The sequence below is a fragment of the Lissotriton helveticus genome, chromosome 11 (genome assembly GCF_964261635.1).
Source record: "Lissotriton helveticus chromosome 11, aLisHel1.1, whole genome shotgun sequence".
NCBI classification, from domain to species: domain Eukaryota; kingdom Metazoa; phylum Chordata; class Amphibia; order Caudata; family Salamandridae; genus Lissotriton; species Lissotriton helveticus.
The window spans coordinates 359,925,261-359,947,430 of record NC_136072.1 but is presented as its reverse complement, the minus strand read 5'-3'; the positions used below and the strand labels follow the sequence as shown (position 1 = coordinate 359,947,430).

The 22,170-nt window shown below is 49.2% G+C and overlaps 1 protein-coding gene across 4 annotated transcripts in view; it reads left to right on the top strand.

Moving 5' to 3' along the window:
- MTERF4 (mitochondrial transcription termination factor 4) overlaps positions 1 to 22,170 on the top strand; it is a 221,688-nt gene that overhangs the window by 182,550 nt on the left and 16,968 nt on the right. For all 4 annotated transcript variants that reach the window (XM_078665784.1, XM_078665785.1, XM_078665783.1 and 1 more), the window contains one exon: positions 16,195 to 16,708. In XM_078665784.1, the coding sequence (XP_078521910.1) occupies positions 16,195 to 16,708 (514 nt within the window). The remainder of the gene's footprint in view (positions 1 to 16,194; positions 16,709 to 22,170) is intronic.

Genomic DNA, 22,170 nt, shown 5'->3' with positions numbered 1-22,170 from the left:
CGCCTGAAAGTGATCAACGGAGACCATATGAATTTTTTTACATCTGAAATTAAAGTTAAGGAATGGAAGCCTGGGACTATAAGAAATAGACCTTTGTTTAGTGACTGAACATGTGAATCTGTCAGGATTTTTCACTTTCTCCCTCTATCCGTCCAGCATAAAGAGTAATCAATAACACTCTAGCGGAAAGATTATTTTTTCTTCTTTATTTTAGTATGCTTGGGGAGGGTTGGGGAATGGAGGAGAACGTGCTGGGAACTACCCTCTTATTTTTTCTTTTTCCTAATTTCGCTTTTAGATGTCGAGAAATCCAGTTGTCGTCAAACTAATGTCTGGTTGGGGGGCAGCACTCATCACAACAGACTTCTCAGTCTGGATGCCTTTCTACAGGGGAAGGGGTGGTGGCTGGGCGTGGGCAGAGGAAGGAGTTGGAGAGCGGGGGAGGCGGGGGTGGGGGCTGGGCACAGGGTGGAGAAAACAAATAAATGGAGAGGATATAACAAAAGGGAACAAGAAAATAACCCAAACAAGCAAGAGCTTTTAAACAAACTAAATGACCCAGATGGGTAGAATAATTATTTGCTCTGTTAATATTGGGGGACTTAATGACAAACAAAAACGTTTTAGAGTTGGTGAAATATTAAGAAGTTTAAGAGTCGATATAATATGCCAACAAGAAACTCATATTCCCTGGGGGAAAAGAGATCTATTAGCAATAAGGGGCTATAACCTTCTTGCCTGTTCCACCCAAACTTCTACTATCAGAGGAGTAGCAATCCATGCAAAGAGCAGTTTTGGTCCCGCTAAACGGGTATTGGAGGACAAGTCTGTAAGGTAGGCTATTGTACAGCTCAGTACGGGGCTGATTATCTGTACAGTATACGGCTCAATACATCCAGCTGATCCTGGATATACCTATTTTTCAAATCCCCAAAAGAGGTACGTCAGGTTGGACTACTAATTGGTGTCACCCTCTCTGATCACGACCGCTGTCTTTAAGAAACTGCCTAGGTTAATGTCAGAATGATTCAGAAAAGGGGGTGGTGATTGACAGAGTGTCTGAATTAAGCAGACCACTCTTACCCAGTCCATAGATCAGGGCTTGATCCATCACCGTTATTTAGCTCACTGCCCCATCCCAGCTCAGAACCTGGCTATATGCAAATTAGTCTGTCCCTGGCCCAGTGCATCATAGGAACAGGGCAGACCAAACTACCAAGCCAATTCTTCACCAGAAAGGAGACAAGCTTCCGAGGACCGGTTTCTGCCATTCCAGGCGTCGTCGGCCCGGCTTGCTTGAATCCTGATGGAGCAGTGAGCAAGGGACTCATGTCTGAGTATACCCTTCCACGCTTATGGTGGACAAAATGATTCAGAAAAGGGGGTGGTGATGAACAGAGTGTCTGAATTAAGCAGACCACTCTTACCCAGTCCAAAGATCAGGGCTTGATCCATCACCGTTATTTAGCTCACTGCCCCATCCCAGCTCAGAACCTGGCTATATGCAAATTAGTCTGTCCCTGGCCCAGTGCATCATGGGAACAGGGCAGACCAAACTACCAAGCCAATTCTTCACCAGAAAGGAGACAAGCTTCCGGGGACCGGTTTCTGCCATTCCAGGCGTCGTCGGCCCGGCTTGCTTGAATCCTGATGGAGCAGTGAGCAAGGGACTCATGTCTGAGTATACCCTTCCACGCAAGAGCTTTTAAACAAACTAAATGACCCAGATGGGTAGAATAATTATTTGCTCTGTTAATATTGTGGGACTTAATGACAAACAAAAACGTTTTAGAGTTGGTGAAATATTAAGAAGTTTAAGAGTCGATATAATATGCCAACAAGAAACTCATATTCCCTGGGGGAAAAGAGATCTATTAGCAATAAGGGGCTATAACCTTCTTGCCTGTTCCACCCAAACTTCTACTATCAGAGGAGTAGCAATCCATGCAAAGAGCAGTTTTGGTCCCGCTAAACGGGTATTGGAGGACAAGTCGGTAAGGTAGGCTATTGTACAGCTCAGTACGGGGCTGATTATCTGTACAGTATACGGCTCAATACATCCAGCTGATCCTGGATATACCTATTTTTCAAATCCCCAAAAGAGGTACGTCAGGTTGGACTACTTCTTGGTGTCACCCTCTCTGATCACGACCGCTGTCTTTAAGAAACTGCCTAGGTTAATGTCAGAATGATTCAGAAAAGGGGGTGGTGATGAACAGAGTGTCTGAATTAAGCAGACCACTCTTACCCAGTCCAAAGATCAGGGCTTGATCCATCACCGTTATTTAGCTCACTGCCCCATCCCAGCTCAGAACCTGGCTATATGCAAATTAGTCTGTCCCTGGCCCAGTGCATCATGGGAACAGGGCAGACCAAACTACCAAGCCAATTCTTCACCAGAAAGGAGACAAGCTTCCGGGGACCGGTTTCTGCCATTCCAGGCGTCGTCGGCCCGGCTTGCTTGAATCCTGATGGAGCAGTGAGCAAGGGACTCATGTCTGAGTATACCCTTCCACGCTTATGGTGGACAAAATGATTCAGAAAAGGGGGTGGTGATGAACAGAGTGTCTGAATTAAGCAGACCACTCTTACCCAGTCCAAAGATCAGGGCTTGATCCATCACCGTTATTTAGCTCACTGCCCCATCCCAGCTCAGAACCTGGCTATATGCAAATTAGTCTGTCCCTGGCCCAGTGCATCATGGGAACAGGGCAGAACAAACTACCAAGCCAATTCTTCACCAGAAAGGAGACAAGCTTCCGGGGACCGGTTTCTGCCCTTCCAGGCGTCGGCCCGGCTTGCTTGAATCCTGATGGAGCAGTGAGCAAGGGACTCATGTCTGAGTATACCCTTCCATGCTTATCGTGGACAAAATGATTCAGAAAAGGGGGTGGTGATGAACAGAGTGTCTGAATTAAGCAGACCACTCTTACCCAGTCCAAAGATCAGGGCTTGATCCATCACCGTTATTTAGCTCACTGCCCCATCCCAGCTCAGAACCTGGCTATATGCAAATTAGTCTGTCCCTGGCCCAGTGCATCATGGGAACAGGGCAGACCAAACTACCAAGCCAATTCTTCACCAGAAAGGAGACAAGCTTCCGGGGACCGGTTTCTGCCATTCCAGGCGTCGTCTGCCCGGCTTGCTTGAATCCTGATGGAGCAGTGAGCAAGGGACTCATGTCTGAGTATACCCTTCCACGCTTATGGTGGACAAAATGATTCAGAAAAGGGGGTGGTGATGAACAGAGTGTCTGAATTAAGCAGACCACTCTTACCCAGTCCAAAGATCAGGGCTTGATCCATCACCGTTATTTAGCTCACTGCCCCATCCCAGCTCAGAACCTGGCTATATGCAAATTAGTCTGTCCCTGGCCCAGTGCATCATGGGAACAGGGCAGACCAAACTACCAAGCCAATTCTTCACCAGAAAGGAGACAAGCTTCCGGAGACCGGTTTCTGCCATTCCAGGCGTCGTCGGCCCGGCTTGCTTGAATCCTGATGGAGCAGTGAGCAAGGGACTCATGTCTGAGTATACCCTTCCACGCAAGAGCTTTTAAACAAACTAAATGACCCAGATGGGTAGAATAATTATTTGCTCTGTTAATATTGGGGGACTTAATGACAAACAAAAACGTTTTAGAGTTGGTGAAATATTAAGAAGTTTAAGAGTCGATATAATATGCCAACAAGAAACTCATATTCCCTGGGGGAAAAGAGATCTATTAGCAATAAGGGGCTATAACCTTCTTGCCTGTTCCACCCAAACTTCTACTATCAGAGGAGTAGCAATCCATGCAAAGAGCAGTTTTGGTCCCGCTAAACGGGTATTGGAGGACAAGTCGGTAAGGTAGGCTATTGTACAGCTCAGTACGGGGCTGATTATCTGTACAGTATACGGCTCAATACATCCAGCTGATCCTGGATATACCTATTTTTCAAATCCCCAAAAGAGGTACGTCAGGTTGGACTACTTCTTGGTGTCACCGTCTCTGATCACGACCGCTGTCTTTAAGAGACTGCCTAGGTTAATGTCAGATCATAACCCTCTTCTCATAGATCTAGCATCTCAGATAGAAGACCAACCACAGGCAAAATGGACGTTTGATAGATCTTTATTAATTAATGACGAATATCTTAAACACATTAAACAATGGGCCATACAATACTATGAGATGAATCGATTTAGTTCCTCGAGAGGCATAGTCTGGGATAGCTTTAAGGCAGGCCTTCGGGGGGGAAACAATTAGTTTTGTGGGAAAGAAGACAAAGCAAGAAAAGAAAGAGATATTGGATTTGATTGTTACATTGGGACAAATAGAAGAGGAGCACACCAAGGCAATTAGACAAAAACAAGAAGGGGGAGAACTAGCATTGCGACTAAAGATAATTATTGTAAAAGCAGAAGGAAGTAGTTATTATATAAGAAAGGGGGCAGCCTGTTATGAGACACATAGGAACAAAAGATATGAATATGGCGAGTCTATTGGTAAGATACTCGCCCTACGAACCAAACAAAGAACAACCAGAAATAGTATCACCGCCATAAGAACCCAAGATGGTAAATGCCATACTAAATGAAAGGATATTATCAAGGTTTTTGAAAAATTTTATCAAGATTTTTATCAACAGGATAACCTTGATCCCATGCAGTGCAATGAAACAGAGCTAATTTTAGGCAATTGTCGTAGGCTTAGTGAAGCACATCGACAAGAACTGGAAAAAGAAATTACGAGGGAGGAGGTTCTAGTAGCCCTGAAATCAATGGCCTCAAGGAAAGCTGCAGGGCCCGATCGGATCTCACATGACTTATATAAGCCAATTCAAGATTAAATAAATCCGATACTCCTAGATCTGTATCTTGGTATACAACATAGTGGGATACCCCCAGATTCCTGGCAGGGAGCAGATATAGTGGTGTTTTTGAAAAAAGGGAAACCAGCTGACACCCCTGCTTCATACAGGCCCATCTCCTTGATGAACGCAGACACCAAGCTTTATTAAAAAATGTTTGCGTTACGATTAGGGGGGGATCATAGCCGGCCTCGTTTCACCATGACAGCACAGCTTAATACCATCAAGAAGCACTACGGACCATATCAGACGTGCTATCGCTCTGTTTCACATAACTGAGACTGCGAGTGAAGAGTTGGCTATGATCTTCCTGGATGCCGAAAAGGCATTTGATCGCGTTTCATGGCAATACTTATGGACAACCATGATACAGAGAGGATTTGGGTCTGGTTGCTTAACAGCAATTAAAGCAATGTACCAGAGGCCTTACGCCAGGTTAAACATCATGGGGCAGGAATCAAAATCGATGGATATCGCAAGAGGGACAAGGCAAGGCTGCCCGTGTTCCCGTATACTATTTGCCTTGTCCATTTTTCATCTTTATAGAACAAATATTACAAGATCAAGCAATTACACCAGTTAGGAGGAATGGATCAGAAACAAAGATCATGGCTTACGCTGATGACTTGGTAGAAGTCACCACTGATCCGGTAAATGCAATTAGTCAAATTCAGAACTTAGCTCATGAATACGGTCATACGTCTAGCTATCTATTAAACGCAGGGAAAGCCCAGATCCTATGTAACTCTAGCACCCCGTGTAATGACTCTCGAAGGCTCGATAAAGTAACCTATCTAGGTATTAAAATCTGCAGTAAGCCAGAAGAAAACTGGAATATAAATATGACTCCTATGATAGACAAGATTAGCACAGACTTACGTAACCTAGATAGATTACACTTAACTCTTAAAGGCAGATGTAATATTCTTAAGATGGTCATGCTCCCGAAGGTCCTCTATTTGTTTAGATCAATTCCATTAGTAATAGAAGATTCATTCTTTAAAAAAGTAGATGCCATTTTTAGTAATGTTGTCTGGAAATACTCAAAAATTTGGCGCTCCCTTAACACCTTGGGTGCTATGACTTTTCCCCTCCTGTGCTGATGAATATAAAAATCCATTGTTCGTGACAAGGTCAGCTCGTCATAAGCACAGCTCCAGTGTGCCTCATGACGAGCTGAGCTCGTCATGAGCATGGAAGGTGTTAAGTATTTAGTGCTACCACAAGACCGTGGTGGATGGTCTGTCCCTAATCTCAGATTTTATTACTATGCAACTTTCCTACAACAAATGGCCATAACGATTATACCTGGGGTGGGCAACAACCAGCAGGCTATGAATATAGAGCCCCCCTCGATCTATGAGCTGGCAATAGGCAGGAATGCACAAGGAGTACTCCTACGCCAACTAGAGCCTAGCTATTACAAGAAGACAAAATTTAAGATTATAAGTGCAGTTTGGTGCATATGGAAAAGAATGATAGAGCTTATGAGGATATCAAACTATAACAGATATACGCCATTGTGGAGATCCCCTCTCTTTCCTGCATTTATGTGTGATAATCTGGCCAAGCAGTGGGAGGAAAAAGGCATACTGAGGCTGGGAGATATCTGTTTTAATGAACAACAGCGGTCATTTTTAGAGGTGCAGCAAAGATTTGGCATTGTGGCGGGAACATACCTTAAATATAGACAGATCACCTTCTTTTTTAATAGGATCAATAAAGAAAGTATCTCTTTGGGAAAGAATTTGTTAATAGAAACTATTCTTTTACCGTTAGCAAAAATGAAAAACTTTTATAAGATCTTAATAGATACCCTTCCAGACGACCTCGAGGCAGTATAAAGCAAATGGGTAACTAAAATAGGAGACACTGATGCTGATGCGTATAACTCACTAGCTCTGGCCGAAGGGACGTTTCTTGCAGCTAACTTGAAAGCTCAGCACTATTACACAGTGTATGACCTTTATTTCATCCCTGCGAAATTACATCGGTGGCGGAAAAGAGATGACGATAAATGCCCACGGTGTGATCAAGGACCAGCAGATATAGTGCATATGTTCTATGGCTGCGAGAAACTGGGCCCAGTGATTAAGCAGATAGAGGAATTTCTGTCATCCAAAATCAGTGCAAACATTATTATAACCCCAACCTTAATGTTGTTAGGATGTGATGAAAAGGCGCAAGGTGACAGGCACAACAACAAGTTTGTCTTTGTCTCAATAGCCTTAATGCGTCTCCTTATTGCCACGCATTGGAAAAACGCAGATCCCCCTCAATTTCAAGCTTGGTTGGGTCGCCTGTTGGCAATTTACCAGCTGGAAGAAACCCTCTATAAGTGTAAAGGCCACCAAGCCAATAAGCATTTGCAATGCAATAGGTCTCGTATTAGGAAAGTTTGAGCTATTGGTCTTGTAAATGACAATTTTTTTATTTATGTGTTGGTTTTGAAAATAGCTAAATTAATAGCTTTGTCATTTACAATGCCAATAGTTATACATTTCGCAAATGTGACACCTATAGCATTTGTGATGCAACATGTTTTGTATTTACGTGACTTAGATGTATTGATATTACAAATAACAATCGCTTTTAATTTTTTAAAATAATTAATACTTAAAGTGATTGTAATTTATAATGGCAATAGCTTAAACTTTTGTAAATAACTTTTGTGAAGATTATGTTCAGTGTATTTTATTGTGACGAAAATCCAAGAACAGAAGTGAAATATTAACATCTTTTTGTGACATTTGTAATAAAGCTTGAAACATTGAGAGAACATATTTGAACCAGTTGTTGTTGAATGGTTGCACAGATTGATGCTGTGATGGCGCAGAATGATGCTGTGGTAGCGCATAGTGATGCTGTGGTGTTCCTGAGTGATGCTGTGGTGTTCCAGAGTGATGCTGTGGTGTTCCAGAGTGATGCTGTGATGTTCCAGAGTGATGCTGTGGTGTTCCAGAGTGTTGCTGTGGTGGTGCTGAGTGGTGCTGAGTGATGCTGTGTGATGCTGTGGAGGTGCTGAGTGATGCTGTGGAGGTGCTGAGTGATGCTGTGGAGGTGCTGAGTGATGCTGTGGTGGTGCTGAGTGATGCTGTGGTGGTGCTGAGTGATGCTGTGGTGGTGCTGAGTGATGCTGTGGTGGTGCTGAGTGATGCCGCGGTGGGGCTGAGTGATGCCGCGGTGGGGCTGAGTGATGCCGCGGTGGGGCTGAGTGATGCCGCGGTGGGGCTGAGTGATGCCGCGGTGGGGCTGAGTGATGCCGCGGTGGGGCTGAGTGATGCCGCGGTGGGGCTGAGTGATGCCGCGGTGGGGCTGAGTGATGCCGCGGTGGGGCTGAGTGATGCCGCGGTGGGGCTGAGTGATGCCGCGGTGGGGCTGAGTGATGCCGCGGTGGGGCTGAGTGATGCCGCGGTGGGGCTGAGTGATGCCGCGGTGGGGCTGAGTGATGCCGCGGTGGGGCTGAGTGATGCCGCGGTGGGGCTGAGTGATGCCGCGGTGGGGCTGAGTGATGCCGCGGTGGGGCTGAGTGATGCCGCGGTGGGGCTGAGTGATGCCGCGGTGGGGCTGAGTGATGCCGCGGTGGGGCTGAGTGATGCCGCGGTGGGGCTGAGTGATGCCGCGGTGGGGCTGTGGTGGTGCTGAGTGGTGCTGTGGTGGTGCTGAGTGATGCTGGGGTGGTGCTGAGTGATGCTGGGGTGGCGCTGAGTGATGCTGGGGTGGCGCTGAGTGATGCTGGGGTGGCGCTGAGTGATGCCGGGGTGGCGCTGAGTGATGCCGGGGTGGCGCTGAGTGATGCCGGGGTGGCGCTGAGTGATGCCGGGGTGGCGCTGAGTGATGCCGGGGTGGCGCTGAGTGATGCCGGGGTGGCGCTGAGTGATGCCGGGGTGGCGCTGAGTGATGCCGGGGTGGCGCTCAGTGGTGCTGTTGTGGCGCTGAGTGATGGTGGCGCTGAGTGATAATGTGGTGGTGCTGAGTGTTGCTGGGGTGGCGCTGAGTGGTGCTGGGGTGGTGCTGTGGTGGTGCTGTAGTGGTGCTGTGGTGGTGCTGTGGTGGTGCTGAGTGGTGCTGTGGTGGTGCTGAGTGGTGCTGTGGTGGTGCTGAGTGATAATGTGGTGGTGCTGAGTGATAATGTGGTGGTGCTGTGGTGGTGCTGAGTGATGTTGGGGTGGCGCTGAGTGATGCTGTGGTGGCGCTGAGTGATGCTGTGGTGGCGCTGAGTGATGCTGTGGTGGCGCTGAGTGATGCTGTGGTGGCGCTGAGTGATGCTGTGGTGGGGCTGAGTGATGCTGTGGTGGGGCTGAGTGATGCTGTGGTGGGGCTGAGTGATGCTGTGGTGGGGCTGAGTGATGCTGTGGTGGGGCTGAGTGATGCTGTGGTGGGGCTGAGTGATGCTGTGGTGGGGCTGAGTGATGCTGTGGTGGGGCTGAGTGATGCTGTGGTGGGGCTGAGTGATGCTGTGGTGGGGCTGAGTGATGCTGTGGTGGGGCTGAGTGATGCTGTGGTGGGGCTGAGTGATGCTGTGGTGGGGCTGAGTGATGCTGTGGTGGGGCTGAGTGATGCTGTGGTGGGGCTGAGTGATGCTGTGGTGGGGCTGAGTGATGCTGTGGTGGGGCTGAGTGATGCTGTGGTGGGGCTGAGTGATGCTGTGGTGGGGCTGACTGATGCTGTGGTGGAGCTGAGTGATGCTGTGGTGGAGCTGAGTGATGCTGTGGTGGAGCTGAGTGATGCTGTGGTGGGGCTGAGTAGTGCTGTGGTGGGGCTGAGTGGGGCTGTGGTGGGGCTGAGTGGGGCTGTGGTGGGGCTGAGTGGTGCTGTGGTGGGGCTGAGTGGTGCTGTGGTGGTGCTGAGTGATGCTGTGGTGGCGCTGAGTGTTGCTGTGGTGGTGCTGAGTAATAATGTGGTGGTGCTGAGTGACGCTGTTGTGTGGCTGAGTGACGCTGTTGTGTGGCTGAGTGACGCTGTTGTGTGGCTGAGTGACGCTGTTGTGGGGCTGAGTGACGCTGTTGTGGGGCTGAGTGACGCTGTTGTGGGGTTGAGTGACGCTGTTGTGGGGTTGAGTGACGCTGTTGTGGGGTTGAGTGACGCTGTTGTGGGGCTGAGTGACGCTGTTGTGGGGCTGAGTGACGCTGTTGTGGGGCTGAGTGACGCTGTTGTGGGGATGAGTGACGCTGTTGTGGGGCTGAGTGACGCTGTTGTGGGGCTGAGTGACGCTGTTGTGGGGCTGAGTGACGCTGTTGTGGGGCTGAGTGACGCTGTTGTGGGGCTGAGTGACGCTGTTGTGGGGCTGAGTGACGCTGTTGTGGGGCTGAGTGACGCTGTTGTGGGGCTGAGTGACGCTGTTGTGGGGCTGAGTGACGCTGTGGTGGGGCTGAGTGACGCTGTGGTGGGGCTGAGTGACGCTGTGGTGGGGCTGAGTGACGCTGTGGTGGGGCTGAGTGACGCTGGGGTGGGGCTGAGTGACGCTGGGGTGGGGCTGAGTGACGCTGGGGTGGGGCTGAGTGGTGGTGCTGTGGTGGTGCTGAGTGGTGCTGTGGTGGTGCTGAGTGGTGCTGTGGTGGTGCTGAGTGGTGCTGTGGTGGTGCTGAGTGGTGCTGTGGTGGTGCTGAGTGGTGCTGTGGTGGTGCTGAGTGGTGCTGTGGTGGCGCTGAGTGATGCTGGGGTGGCGCTGAGTGATGCTGGGGTGGCGCTGAGTGATGCTGGGGTGGCGCTGAGTGATGCTGGGGTGGCGCTGAGTGATGCTGGGGTGGCGCTGAGTGATGCTGGGGTGGCGCTGAGTGATGCTGGGGTGGGGCTGAGTGGTGCTGTGGTGGGGCTGAGTGATGCTGTGGTGGGGCTGAGTGATGCTGTGGTGGGGCTGAGTGATGCTGTGGTGGGGCTGAGTGATGCTGTGGTGGGGCTGAGTGATGCTGTGGTGGTTCTGAGTGATGCTGTGGTGGTTCTGAGTGATGCTGTGGTGGTTCTGAGTGATGCTGTGGTGGGGCTGAGTGATGCTGTGGTGGGGCTGAGTGATGCTGTGGTGGGGCTGAGTGGTGCTGTGGTGGGGCTGAGTGGTGCTGTGGTGGGGCTGAGTGGTGCTGTGGTGACACTAAGGTGGTGCTGACTGATGCTATGGAGGAGCTGAGTGATGCTGTTGTGGTGCTGAGTGATGCTGTGGTGGTGCTGAGTGGTGCTGTGGTGGTGCTGAGTGGTGCTGTGGTGGTGCTGAGTGATGCTGTGGTGGCGCTGAGTGATGCTGTCGTGGGGCTGAGTGGTGCTGTGGTGGGGCTGAGTGGTGCTTTGGAGTTGCTGAGTGGTGCTTTGGAGTTGCTGAGTGGTGCTTTGGAGTTGCTGAGTGGTGCTTTGGAGTTGCTGAGTGGTGCTTTGGAGTTGCTGAGTGGTGCTTTGGAGTTGCTGAGTGGTGCTTTGGAGTTGCTGAGTGGTGCTGTGGAGGTGTTGAGTGGTGCTGTGGAGGTGCTGAGTGATGCTGTGGAGGTGCTGAGTGATGCCGTGGAGGTGCTGAGTGATGCCGTGGTGGGGCTGAGTGATGCCGTGGTGGGGCTGAGTGATGCCGTGGTGGGGCTGAGTGATGCCGTGGTGGGGCTGAGTGATGCCGTGGTGGGGCTGAGTGATGCCGCGGTGGGGCTGAGTGATGCCGCGGTGGGGCTGAGTGATGCCGCGGTGGGGCTGAGTGATGCCGCGGTGGGGCTGAGTGATGCCGCGGTGGGGCTGAGTGATGCCGCGGTGGGGCTGAGTGATGCCGCGGTGGGGCTGAGTGATGCCGCGGTGGGGCTGAGTGATGCCGCGGTGGGGCTGAGTGATGCCGCGGTGGGGCTGAGTGATGCCGCGGTGGTGCTGTGGTGGGGCTGAGTGGTGCTGTGGTGGTGCTGAGTGATGCCGGGGTGGCGCTGAGTGATGCCGGGGTGGCGCTGAGTGATGCCGGGGTGGCGCTGAGTGATGCCGGGGTGGCGCTGAGTGATGCCGGGGTGGCGCTGAGTGATGCCGGGGTGGCGCTGAGTGATGCCGGGGTGGCGCTGAGTGATGCCGGGGTGGCGCTGAGTGATGCCGGGGTGGCGCTCAGTGGTGCTGTTGTGGCGCTGAGTGATGCCGGGGTGGCGCTCAGTGGTGCTGTTGTGGCGCTGAGTGATAATGTGGTGGCGCTGAGTGTTGCTGGGGTGGCGCTGTGGTGGTGCTGTAGTGGTGCTGTGGTGGTGCTGTGGTGGTGCTGAGTGGTGCTGTGGTGGTGCTGAGTGGTGCTGTGGTGGTGTTGAGTGATAATGTGGTGGTGCTGAGTGATAATGTGGTGGTGCTGTGGTGGTGCTGAGTGATGCTGGGGTGGTGCTGAGTGATGCTGGGGTGGTGCTGAGTGGTGGTGCTGTGGTGGTGTTGAGTGGTGCTGTGGTGGTGTTGAGTGGTGCTGTGGTGGTGCTGAGTGATGCTGTGGTGGTGCTGAGTGATGCTGTGGTGGTGCTGAGTGGTGCTATGGTGGTGCCAGTAAGTTGTTTAACAATGTTTACTTTTCCATATCCACTCAATCACAGGTTTCTCTGATCATTATTGCCTCCAGTGATGGAGTGCAGTGCACTGTGTTGGGGCTCCCTGAATTGTGTTGGGGCTCCCTGAATAGCCTGTTTGAGAAGGAGAGTAGCGCGCCTCTAGACCTGGCTTAGGTACTATTGTTTAGTTCATTTATGGCCTTGCTAAGAAGGAGCTAGAAATTATGTACATTTGTAATACAGAAAGTAATGCTTAGCCGCACATGTGGCACAAACCTGCCCCTTATAAAGTCCACTTGGCCAAATGGGACTCTTTCCACAAGCGTAAAAAAAACTAATTCCAAGAGAAAACCAACAAGCAATTGAAACACATAGTTCACCCTTGGAAAGGAGACGTCAGCATTCTCCCAGGGACAATACCTTATTTTCTGAGAACAGTGTTGTTTTGCTTTGTGCAAATACGCAGGGAAAAAAAACGAAATTATTGAGGCCGGATGGTAAATAGCAGAGAGCAGGGGTGAGTGGTAAATGGTGACAGCTCTTAAAACATTGCTGAAATTCCCGCGAACAGCTGTTAGACACATAAACCCCTTATTCTCCTCCCGGCTCATACATCACATGGCTTTCCTTGTGCTGTCATAAAAATGCAGGAGGGTGTAAATGCCTGAGCGGGTCATCCATCTTGCACGTAGTAAACACGCAAACGTTACTAACCCCGCCGCTCGGCCTGCCGCCATGCTTCATTCTGAATGAAAGGTTTGTCACGAACAGGAAGACGCGGCCCGTCTAGTGCCGAGCGAAATAAATAAGGGCAAATTAATACCGCAGCGATGAAAGATGTGGCGTGCTATTGATTGCAGGAAGCGGCCAAACAGCGTTCTAGTCTCCTTGCATTGCAAGAAGTCATATTTATAAAGGAAACGTCAACAGTTTTAAACCGTATGTCCCGTAGAGTGAAAAAAAAAACTGTTGACAAGGCATTTATTCAGTTTATTTATGTACGTGGTTTGCCACGCTACAGAGTTGATTGTCTTGTCTAGAGATGCAAAGTTATCCTTCGTCGGAGCGGGCTGTGGAGAGGCAATGGCTTGCGTCACGTGTGCGCATTCACGGTTCTGTCTGGTGGAAGAGTAATCTACAAATTTGTTCTAACGCATTTGCAGAAGAAATGATTAGAGCTCCTCTGAAGTTTGGAAGAGAACAGGGGCGCCAGAGTATGGGCTATGCATAGAGCGGAATCCGAACAAGGGAAACAAGCCCGGGAGTTGTATGAACTCGCACATGCAACAAGCATTGGCGCCGCTCTTGGCATTGCTGTGGGGGGGGGGGCGGGAGCGCTTTTTCGGGGGAGCAGCAGCCTTTGATGTGCGATTGGGAGGGAACACCATATGGGGTGTGATTGAGAAGTGAGCTCAAGTGCGCACTGTGGAAGCGTCGCACTTGAGTAACTCACATGCATTGGGGACAATCCTCGCTGGTTGCAAGAGCTGTTTTGCCCACTATAATCTCGCAGAACAACGAATGCGCATTGGTTCAGCGAGACCTAAAAAGCGGGGTAAGGCAATCTGGGCCCCCATGAATAACTGGATTATAAAACAGAATGTTATCTAATAAGAAAGGGTGAATTTTGTTATAAGTTTCCCTCTTACTACTTAAAGATTTGTGGATGAATTATCATTTAAGTTTCGCTGCCCATGACCTTATTTCTTTTTATGTTTATAAAAAAAAAAGGGTTTTTTTGTTTTCTTATTTTCTATGTGTCCTATCTGGAACTATTGTGTTGATAGGCAAGCAATCGCTCTTGTGCTACATGTTAAATGTATTTTAAGGTTTATGAAATATAAATGACTTTTCTATTGATATGCTCTCTCCAAATTATATTAAAAAAAAAAAAAACTGCAATGGTGCCTGGTATGTCTTAAGAGTTACCTAGAATTTATCATGTGAAAGAGATCGATGATGCAATGGGATTTAGAAGAACTAAAAGGACCTTTGGTTCAGTAGTTTTAGATATTTTAGGAGCTAATATTTCCTTAGTAGATGTTTCTATGAGTGACATGAAGATTAGGCACCTTTTAACTTTAGTTGATAGAATGGGAGCAGATACAGCATGAGCTTTTAGAATAGTTAATGGAGAAATGCTTGCAGTTAGAGCAGTGGTTATGCAAAACAGCTTAGCATTAGACATTCTAGCGAAGAAAGGAGTCTGCAAGGTAACAAAGGAAAAGAATGTCGATAACCTAACTATTATTTCGAACATAATTAATTCACTGATAGAACTGGGTTAAGGGGAAGTGTAGACTTTTTTTGTTTAGTAATCTAAGAAAGGGTTTTGAAAGTGTTAGTGAATTGGTGAGTGATGCGGGAGGTAGCACATTACAATTAAAATTAACACCAGTAGTAATGATTTGTGCAATACTTCTATTTCTTTTGGTTCATTTTATTATCTGTACAATTAAAAAAGGTCAAGGTAATAGGTTGAAGACCCAAAATGATTCTATGGAATTGGAAATGGCATGTTTTAAGGAGAGTAACTTTAGCAAGATGAAGATGACAGAGAATTCTCGAAAGCAACTGAAGATGACAATGGCATTCACTTACTGATAGTTGATTAAAAAAGATTTATAAATGTGTGTGATTATAAATATAGAACTGGACGGGGAGTATTTGTGAAACTGTTTTCTCAATGTGTAATTTTAGCTGAGTAAGTATTTTGAATGCTAATATTTATGATAATTTCTAGTCGTAACCCATGAATTAATAATATTGCATTTAAAACTAAGTTGCTGTAGCATTTAGAAGTATATTTAGTTATGTGTTTTAGTTGTGACACATTTTCTATTAGGACACTATTTTAATTAAAATGGATGTTTTTTTCTGGGGAATTGTACAAACTGCTCCTGCTCCCCTCCCCCCCACCCCCCTCCCCCCTCCCCCATCATCAATGTCCCCATGCATGACTTCTCTCCCTATAGTCTCTGTAGTCTTCACTCACAGAACAATGTGACGTAACTGATTATTTTCCTTTGAGCTCGTATGTATCATTTTTTAAGGTCCTTCTGCTGTAACTTACTGATGGGACTGGTTGAAATAATTGTATATGGGTTATTGTTTGACTAATGTAACATAATGTATTGTGCATCTCCGGACAACAACAGTGTAGAAGCTGTTCTATTAACATTATTTTTACGTGGCAATTTCTGATTTGTTTAGAAGGTGTTATCATTAGTCAGACCACTGTGAGTTTGCAGCTTTTGCTAATTAATTATGGTGAAAATGTGTATTAAAAAAAACCTGGTTTTGGGGGTGAGTCAGAAGACTTTCTTCCTGTTCCTCCTGGGACTGTCTGATTTGATTTGATGGAGATTTTCCTAACCTTCAGGGTCTTAAACGATTGATCATTTTTTTCTAGTCAAGTACAATTGTATTGTTTACTTGGTACTTACAATTATTATGATTTCTGATTATGTACTTCTGTAACTATGTTTTCATGGCATTTAACAAATATTCTGTACTGATTATTTTGAGATTTTGTAATACGATGCTTTAACTTTCCCTAATCTAGAATCTAGTGGAGCAAGTTATTATTTACTCTGCCAGATTTGTTGGGCCTGATGTTGAGGCGGGTGGTGTCTCTTATCAAAACATGAAATCTATGCAGGAGCTGAGTTGTCTGGTAAATTTTGGAGTGGTCAGAATAATGGGGTGTGATTGAATATTTGGGTTCGACACCCACACTAAATGGGGCTAATGGCAAGATATTATTTAGGTGAGTTTTCGACAAAATGAATCAGATATAATTAAAGTACACAATAACTGCAGCAATTTAATATATACAATTTATTAGTGTGTATTTATTTCCACAGGTTCACCATTGGAGAAGACCTTTCTTGGCTGTGTGTCTTGCTGCTAATGGGTATTTAAAGCCAAGTGCTCCACGCACAAGTCTGATCATACACACGTGCTCTCAACATGATGAATGGCGAACGCTGTGCACTGGCTACCAGTCCAGTATTAACTCTGTATTCTCTGTTGATTCTCCTGAAGGCAAAGAATATCCACAGCAGAGAAAAACTATCCAGGAATGTGCCAGTCACTGCCTGTCAGGAAGTGCACAAAACCTAGTTTTGAATAAAGCAGCAGCGTCATTCCTTGACTTGGGATTTAGTAATGCTCAGGTCATACAGCTGTTGGTTCTGAATCAAGCTGGTGGTGTTGGATTTGAGGAGAGTCTGACTATTGTCTCTGAGTTACTCTTGTTGGGGCTGAACCCTGGCTCTATATTAAAAATACTGCAGAATTACCCAGATGTGCAGAGGGTGACCGTGAAGCAACTGAAGGATCGGGCAGAGTATTTAAGGAGGCTCGGACTTGGGGAAGGTACTGTAACATGTGTGCATGGTGAAACGTGGGATAGTTATTTTATATTTATCTTTGACTCTAATAGCATGCATGGCAAATGTTGGTGTTTTCCCAGAAACGACTCCTGGCAAGCTAACGTGCTGTTGTTAGGGGAAGCACATCCTTTTGTCGGCCATGCATTAAAGCAAAGTAATTCAATACTCCATTATTTACATTCCCACCTGCTGCTGTCAAGAATACCTCCAGTGACATTTTATTCCTTTGCTTCCTGCTCCTGCCATCCTTTTTGCATTTCCAGACAATCATGCCAGTGAATTTGCATCTAACTTTACCTAGCTCGAAGAAGATCCACCCAGTCTTTCTGGTATTCCAACTAAAACCTTATGACCTTGGTGATTTAATAAAGGAATTCATATTTCCCCACCCATCATGGTACAAAGTCACCTGGAATTTGAGGTACAAGAAATATGTGACCCCCATTTCTTTCAAGGATGTCTTCTATTCCTTATAGATAGAAGGTGTATTCCCCTGGCAAATGATCTTGGATGGTAGCTTCTTTTGTTAATTTGTGACACTTTTCACGCCATCACTGTCAACCTGGTACTCTGGGGAGGGAAAACAAAGTTTTCCAAGCAAAGTAAATCTGAAAGAGACAGTTAGTTATAGTTTCCTTACCTTAGCATTAACCCCAGGTGTCAGACTGGATCCATGAATTTTTCATCAGCAGTACCTCTGCGCGTCAAAAGGTGGTGTCAGTCGGCTCCGCGTTCGCCGTTGGTGTCTGGGTCGCCAGGATGACGTCGCTGTAGCTACTTAGACGCCGGCCCCGTGCGCTGACGTAAATTCTTTCTTTTTCCTCCCCAGCCAGCGCAAATCCGGAGAGAGCGGTACCTCCAGTCACTTTTTGACTGACTTTTTTGCCAACGTTTGTCGGCGCCATTTTTGTGTCTTCGATTCCTGGTGCACATCAGGGATACCCGGTTTCAAGACTTGCGGTTCCTGCCGAAAACTGATGTCGGTGACGGATCCGCACCTTGTGTGCCTGCCGTACTTGGAACACGACCATGACCCCAAGTCGTGTTCCAACTGCCAGACCATGAGTCTGAAGTCTTAGCGGGAGTGGTCCTGAAAGCTTCTCGAGGCACGGCAGTCGGCTCCACACCGTTCGAGGTCCCCGTCGCGCGGGAGGTCAAGGACCCACCACCACCATTTGTCTTCGAAGTCTTCGCACTACTCAGCTAAGTCAAAGCACAAGAAGAAGTCGAAGAAGCATTGTCGCTATTCGACTTCTCCCCTTCTGTCGGCTGATGCGACGAGAAATGCGGGTGGTGCCCCTCCTCCGCATGCGGACACGACGGGTTGACTCTAAGTTTCCCTCCCTTCCCGGGACCCGCAGCAACCCCTGCCCAGTTTCGAAGCTGTTACGAAGCAATGCATGCCATCTTTGGGCAGCCCGACTCCACTGGCGCGTCTTGGGGCCATGCGGACTTGGCTGGGGGCCCTAGGCCTTCAACGCATGCGGCTTCGGCCCCAGCACTGCAGGGTCCCCTTGCATCCAGGCCTGGATCAGCGCCGGTTGACCAGAGAACTCCTCCCCCGGTGCTGATTCCACGTCTGCAGCCGACGCCAGTTGTGTCCTCAGCCGGCAGCAACCCCGGCCTCCACCCCGACATGGACACCGAGCCGGACCGACGTCGACCGACACCGGATCCTGCGTCGAAGGTTATTTTTGTACCCCTGTTCCACCCTGGTTCTTTTCAGCCAGATTGGCAACCAGAGGAGGGTGAGGAGGACTGGGAGGGGTCTGGAGACCCTTTGACTGACCAGTTTGAATATGATCCAGACTGGCGAGAGGAGTTGGGGGGTGCCTGGATACTTCACCAGACCGTGGCATTTTGTCTCCTCCTACCGTGGCTACGGAGGAGGAAGCTTCTTACACAGTGGTATTGGGTAGGACAGCCGAGGCTCTCAACCTAAAGCTACCTATGGTGGGGGTCAGGACTAACCTCCTGACAGAGGTGCTCCAACCGGCAGCGAGCTCTTCGCAGCCCATGCTGCCGTTTAATGAAGCCCTCACTGACATGCTTTTGGGCACCTAGTCCAGGCCCAACACGGGGGCTCTTGCGGATAAGATGATCGACCGATGCCCCCGCCCGGCTCTGGGCGTCCCATCTTTCCTCTGCCAACACCCTTCTCCTGAGAGCTTGGTGGTCCAAGCCTCGACGTTCAAAGGCGCATTCCCTACCGCTCCACCTTATAGAGAATCCAAAAAGCTGGACCATCTTGGGAAGATGATGTTTTCTTCCTCGAGCTTGGGACTGCGGTCGGTAAACACCACATGTCTGTTGGGCCGTTACACCCACTCGGTGTGGGATACGGTGGCACAGGTGCTGACACACTGCCCGGAGGAGGCCCGGGCCGGACTCTCCCATGCAGTTGCCTTCGGGAGAGATGCAGCCAGGTCTACCATTCGCTGTGGGCTCGACACCACTGACTTAATAGGCAGGACGATTTCAATGTTGGTAGCCCTTCAACGCTACACCTAGCTGAGGTCGACCGGTTTTTCAGGAGATGTCCGAGCTACCCTTAGAGACATGCCCTTTGATGGCATCACCTGGTCGGCGACAAGGCAGACAATGCGCTAGAGCTCTTCAAGGACTCTCGGGCTACAGCTTAGTCCTTGGGCCTCTCCACCACCCGCCCTGTGCGGTCTGCTTTTTACCCCTTTCGTGGCTACGGAAGGGGTCCCCCACCACATTCAGCCCAGAGCCACAGACCGGTGCAAGCTGTTCAGTCTTGCACGGCCTGGGACGTGGGACCCACCGCCGTCGGTCTGGTGACCAGTGAACGGGCCAGTCCACCACCTCCCCCTCTGCAGCAGCCTCCAAACCCTCCTAGTCCGACCTTTCAGGGCCGCCAATCACCAGTGGGCAGCAGGGTTCGCCATCATCTCCCTCACTGACGCACCATCATGTTGGACAGGTGGGTTTTGCAGATAGTCCAAATGGGCTACTCCCTCCCTTTGAGACTGCCCCTCCATCCATACCACCTCAGCAACATCGCATTTAGGAGGATCATCAGGCCCTTCTCCATCAGGGAGTTTCGGCTCTCTTGGCCAAGGGAGCCATTGAGTGAGTTCCTACCCCAGAAGTAGGTCGTGGTTGCTATTCCTATTACTTTCTGGTGCCCACGAAGAAACAAAGTCCTGCGTCCTATCTTGGATCTCAGGAAAGTCAACCACTTCCTCCGCAAGGAGAAGTTCAAAATGTTGATGCTAGCTCTGGTCCTGTCTGCCCCTGACCCTGAAGACTGGATGGTAGCCTTGGACTTGCAGGATGCTTATTTTCACATCTCCATCCTGCCGGCCTCCCGGCGTTACCTGACGTTCACGGTAGGCCACAAGCACTTTCAGTTTAACGTGCTCCCCTTTTGCCTAACCATCACCCCTCAGGTGTTCACAAAAGTGATGGCGGTGGTCGCAGCTCATCTGCGCAGATCAGGGGTTCTAGTCTTCCCCTATTTAAACGACTGGCTGTTGAAGGTGGGCTCGCCCCAGGCAGTCATCTTCCACCGCGGTACAAAAGGGGGTGGTGATGGACGGAGCATCAGAACCAATTAAACACTCACACCCAGTCAAAAGATCTGGGTTTGATCCATCACCGTTCTTTAGCCCACTCTGCCACCCCAGTTCAGACATGGCTATATGCAAATCAGTCTGACCCTGTGCCTCATGGGAACAGTCCAGCCCGAACTGCCCGAACAGTCATCTTCCACCTCCAGACTACAGCCGACCTCCTGCATTCGCTGGGGTTAACCATCAACGTGCTGAAGTCACACCTGATTCCCTCTCAGAAGCTCCTTTTCATCGGAGCGCTTCTGGACACAACGCAGTTTCGGGTTATTCTCCTGAGCAGCGAGTCCAGGATATTCAGGCTATGATTCAGATCTTTCCGCCGTTATCCCGGTTTTTGGTCAGAATGACCCTAAGGATTCTGGGCCTCATGTCCTCCTGCATCCTGCCAGTAGATCATGAAAGGTAGCATATGCGGGCTCTGTAGTGGGACCTGACGCTCCATTGGGCACAGCATCAGGGAAATCTGTCCAATTGCGTTCAGATCTCGGAGGGCACTGCACGTCAATTGCAGTGGTGGCTAACGAACCAGGACTGGGTCAATGGCAGATCCCTCTCCCTTCCCCAACCGGAGTACACGGTGGTGACGAATGCATCACTCCTAGCGTGGGAGGGCCACATGGGAGAGGCGGAGATTAGAGGCCTTTGGTCTCCGGCGGAGTCTGTGCTGCATATCAACCTGCTGGAGCTCTGGGCCATTCATCTTGCACTCAAGGCATTCCTTCCCTCTGTCTGGGGAAGAGTAGTTAGTGCAGGTGTTCACGGACAACAAAACCGCCATGTGGTACTGCAACAAACAGGGCACGGTGGGGTCATGGGCCCTATGTCAAGAGGCCCTCTGTCTCTGGACATGGCTGGAACATCAGGGCCTATCCTTGGTGGTTGCAACGCCTGGCAGGTTCACTGAACGCCAGGGCAGACTAGCTGAGCCGTAGGTGCATGATGGATCACGAATGGCGTCTTCACTCGGAGGTGACGCAGGTCTCTTTCAGCAATAGGAAGAGCCTTGGTAAGATCTATTCGCCATCGAAGTGAATGCGCAATGTCTGCAATTCTGCACTATGGAATTTCCAAGGCGGAACTCGCTAGGCGGCGCTTTTCACAGTGAGTGGAGTACTGGTCTTCTATATGCCTTTCCGCCTATACCACTTCTGCCCAGAGTGCTGAAGATCAAGCGCGACCAGGCCCAAGTTATCCTTGTGTCTCAGAATTGTGCTAGAAGAGTCTGGTATCCCAAGCTATTGCACATGGCCATCAATCTTCCGATTAAACTGCTTCTTCAGGAGGATCTTCTGTTGCAGCAGCAGGGGACAGTCCTTCACCCAAACCTGTCCAGCCTCCACCTCCTTACGTGGAGATTGAGCGGCAACAGTTGACAGCCTTTGACCTTCCTCCCGAAGTCTGTGATGTTTCTTGGCAGCCAGGCCGTCCCTCCACTAAGACAGTATACGCCTACAAATGGAACAAATTTGTGGCATGGTGCACAGCAAAGGCTGTGTATCTCCTTTCTGCCCCTCTTTCTGAGGTTTTCTTGTTCCCCCTGTCTTTTGGCCCAACAGGGCTCTGCTCTGGGCACTCTGAAGGGCTACCTCTCAGCCATTTCAGCCTTTCTTAGGCTTCCTGATCAGCCTTCTCTTTTCAAGTCCTCTGTTGTAAATCGCTTCCTTAAGGGCATTACTCATCTTTTTCCTCCTGTTCCCTTCATAATGCCTCAGATGGACTTGAACTTTGCTCTTTCCTCCCTTATGTGCGCTCCCTGTGAACCTCTTCATAACTGTCCTCTCAGACTTCTTACTCTAAAGTCTGCTTTTCTGGTTGCCATCACCTCTGCTCACTGGGTGAGTGAGCT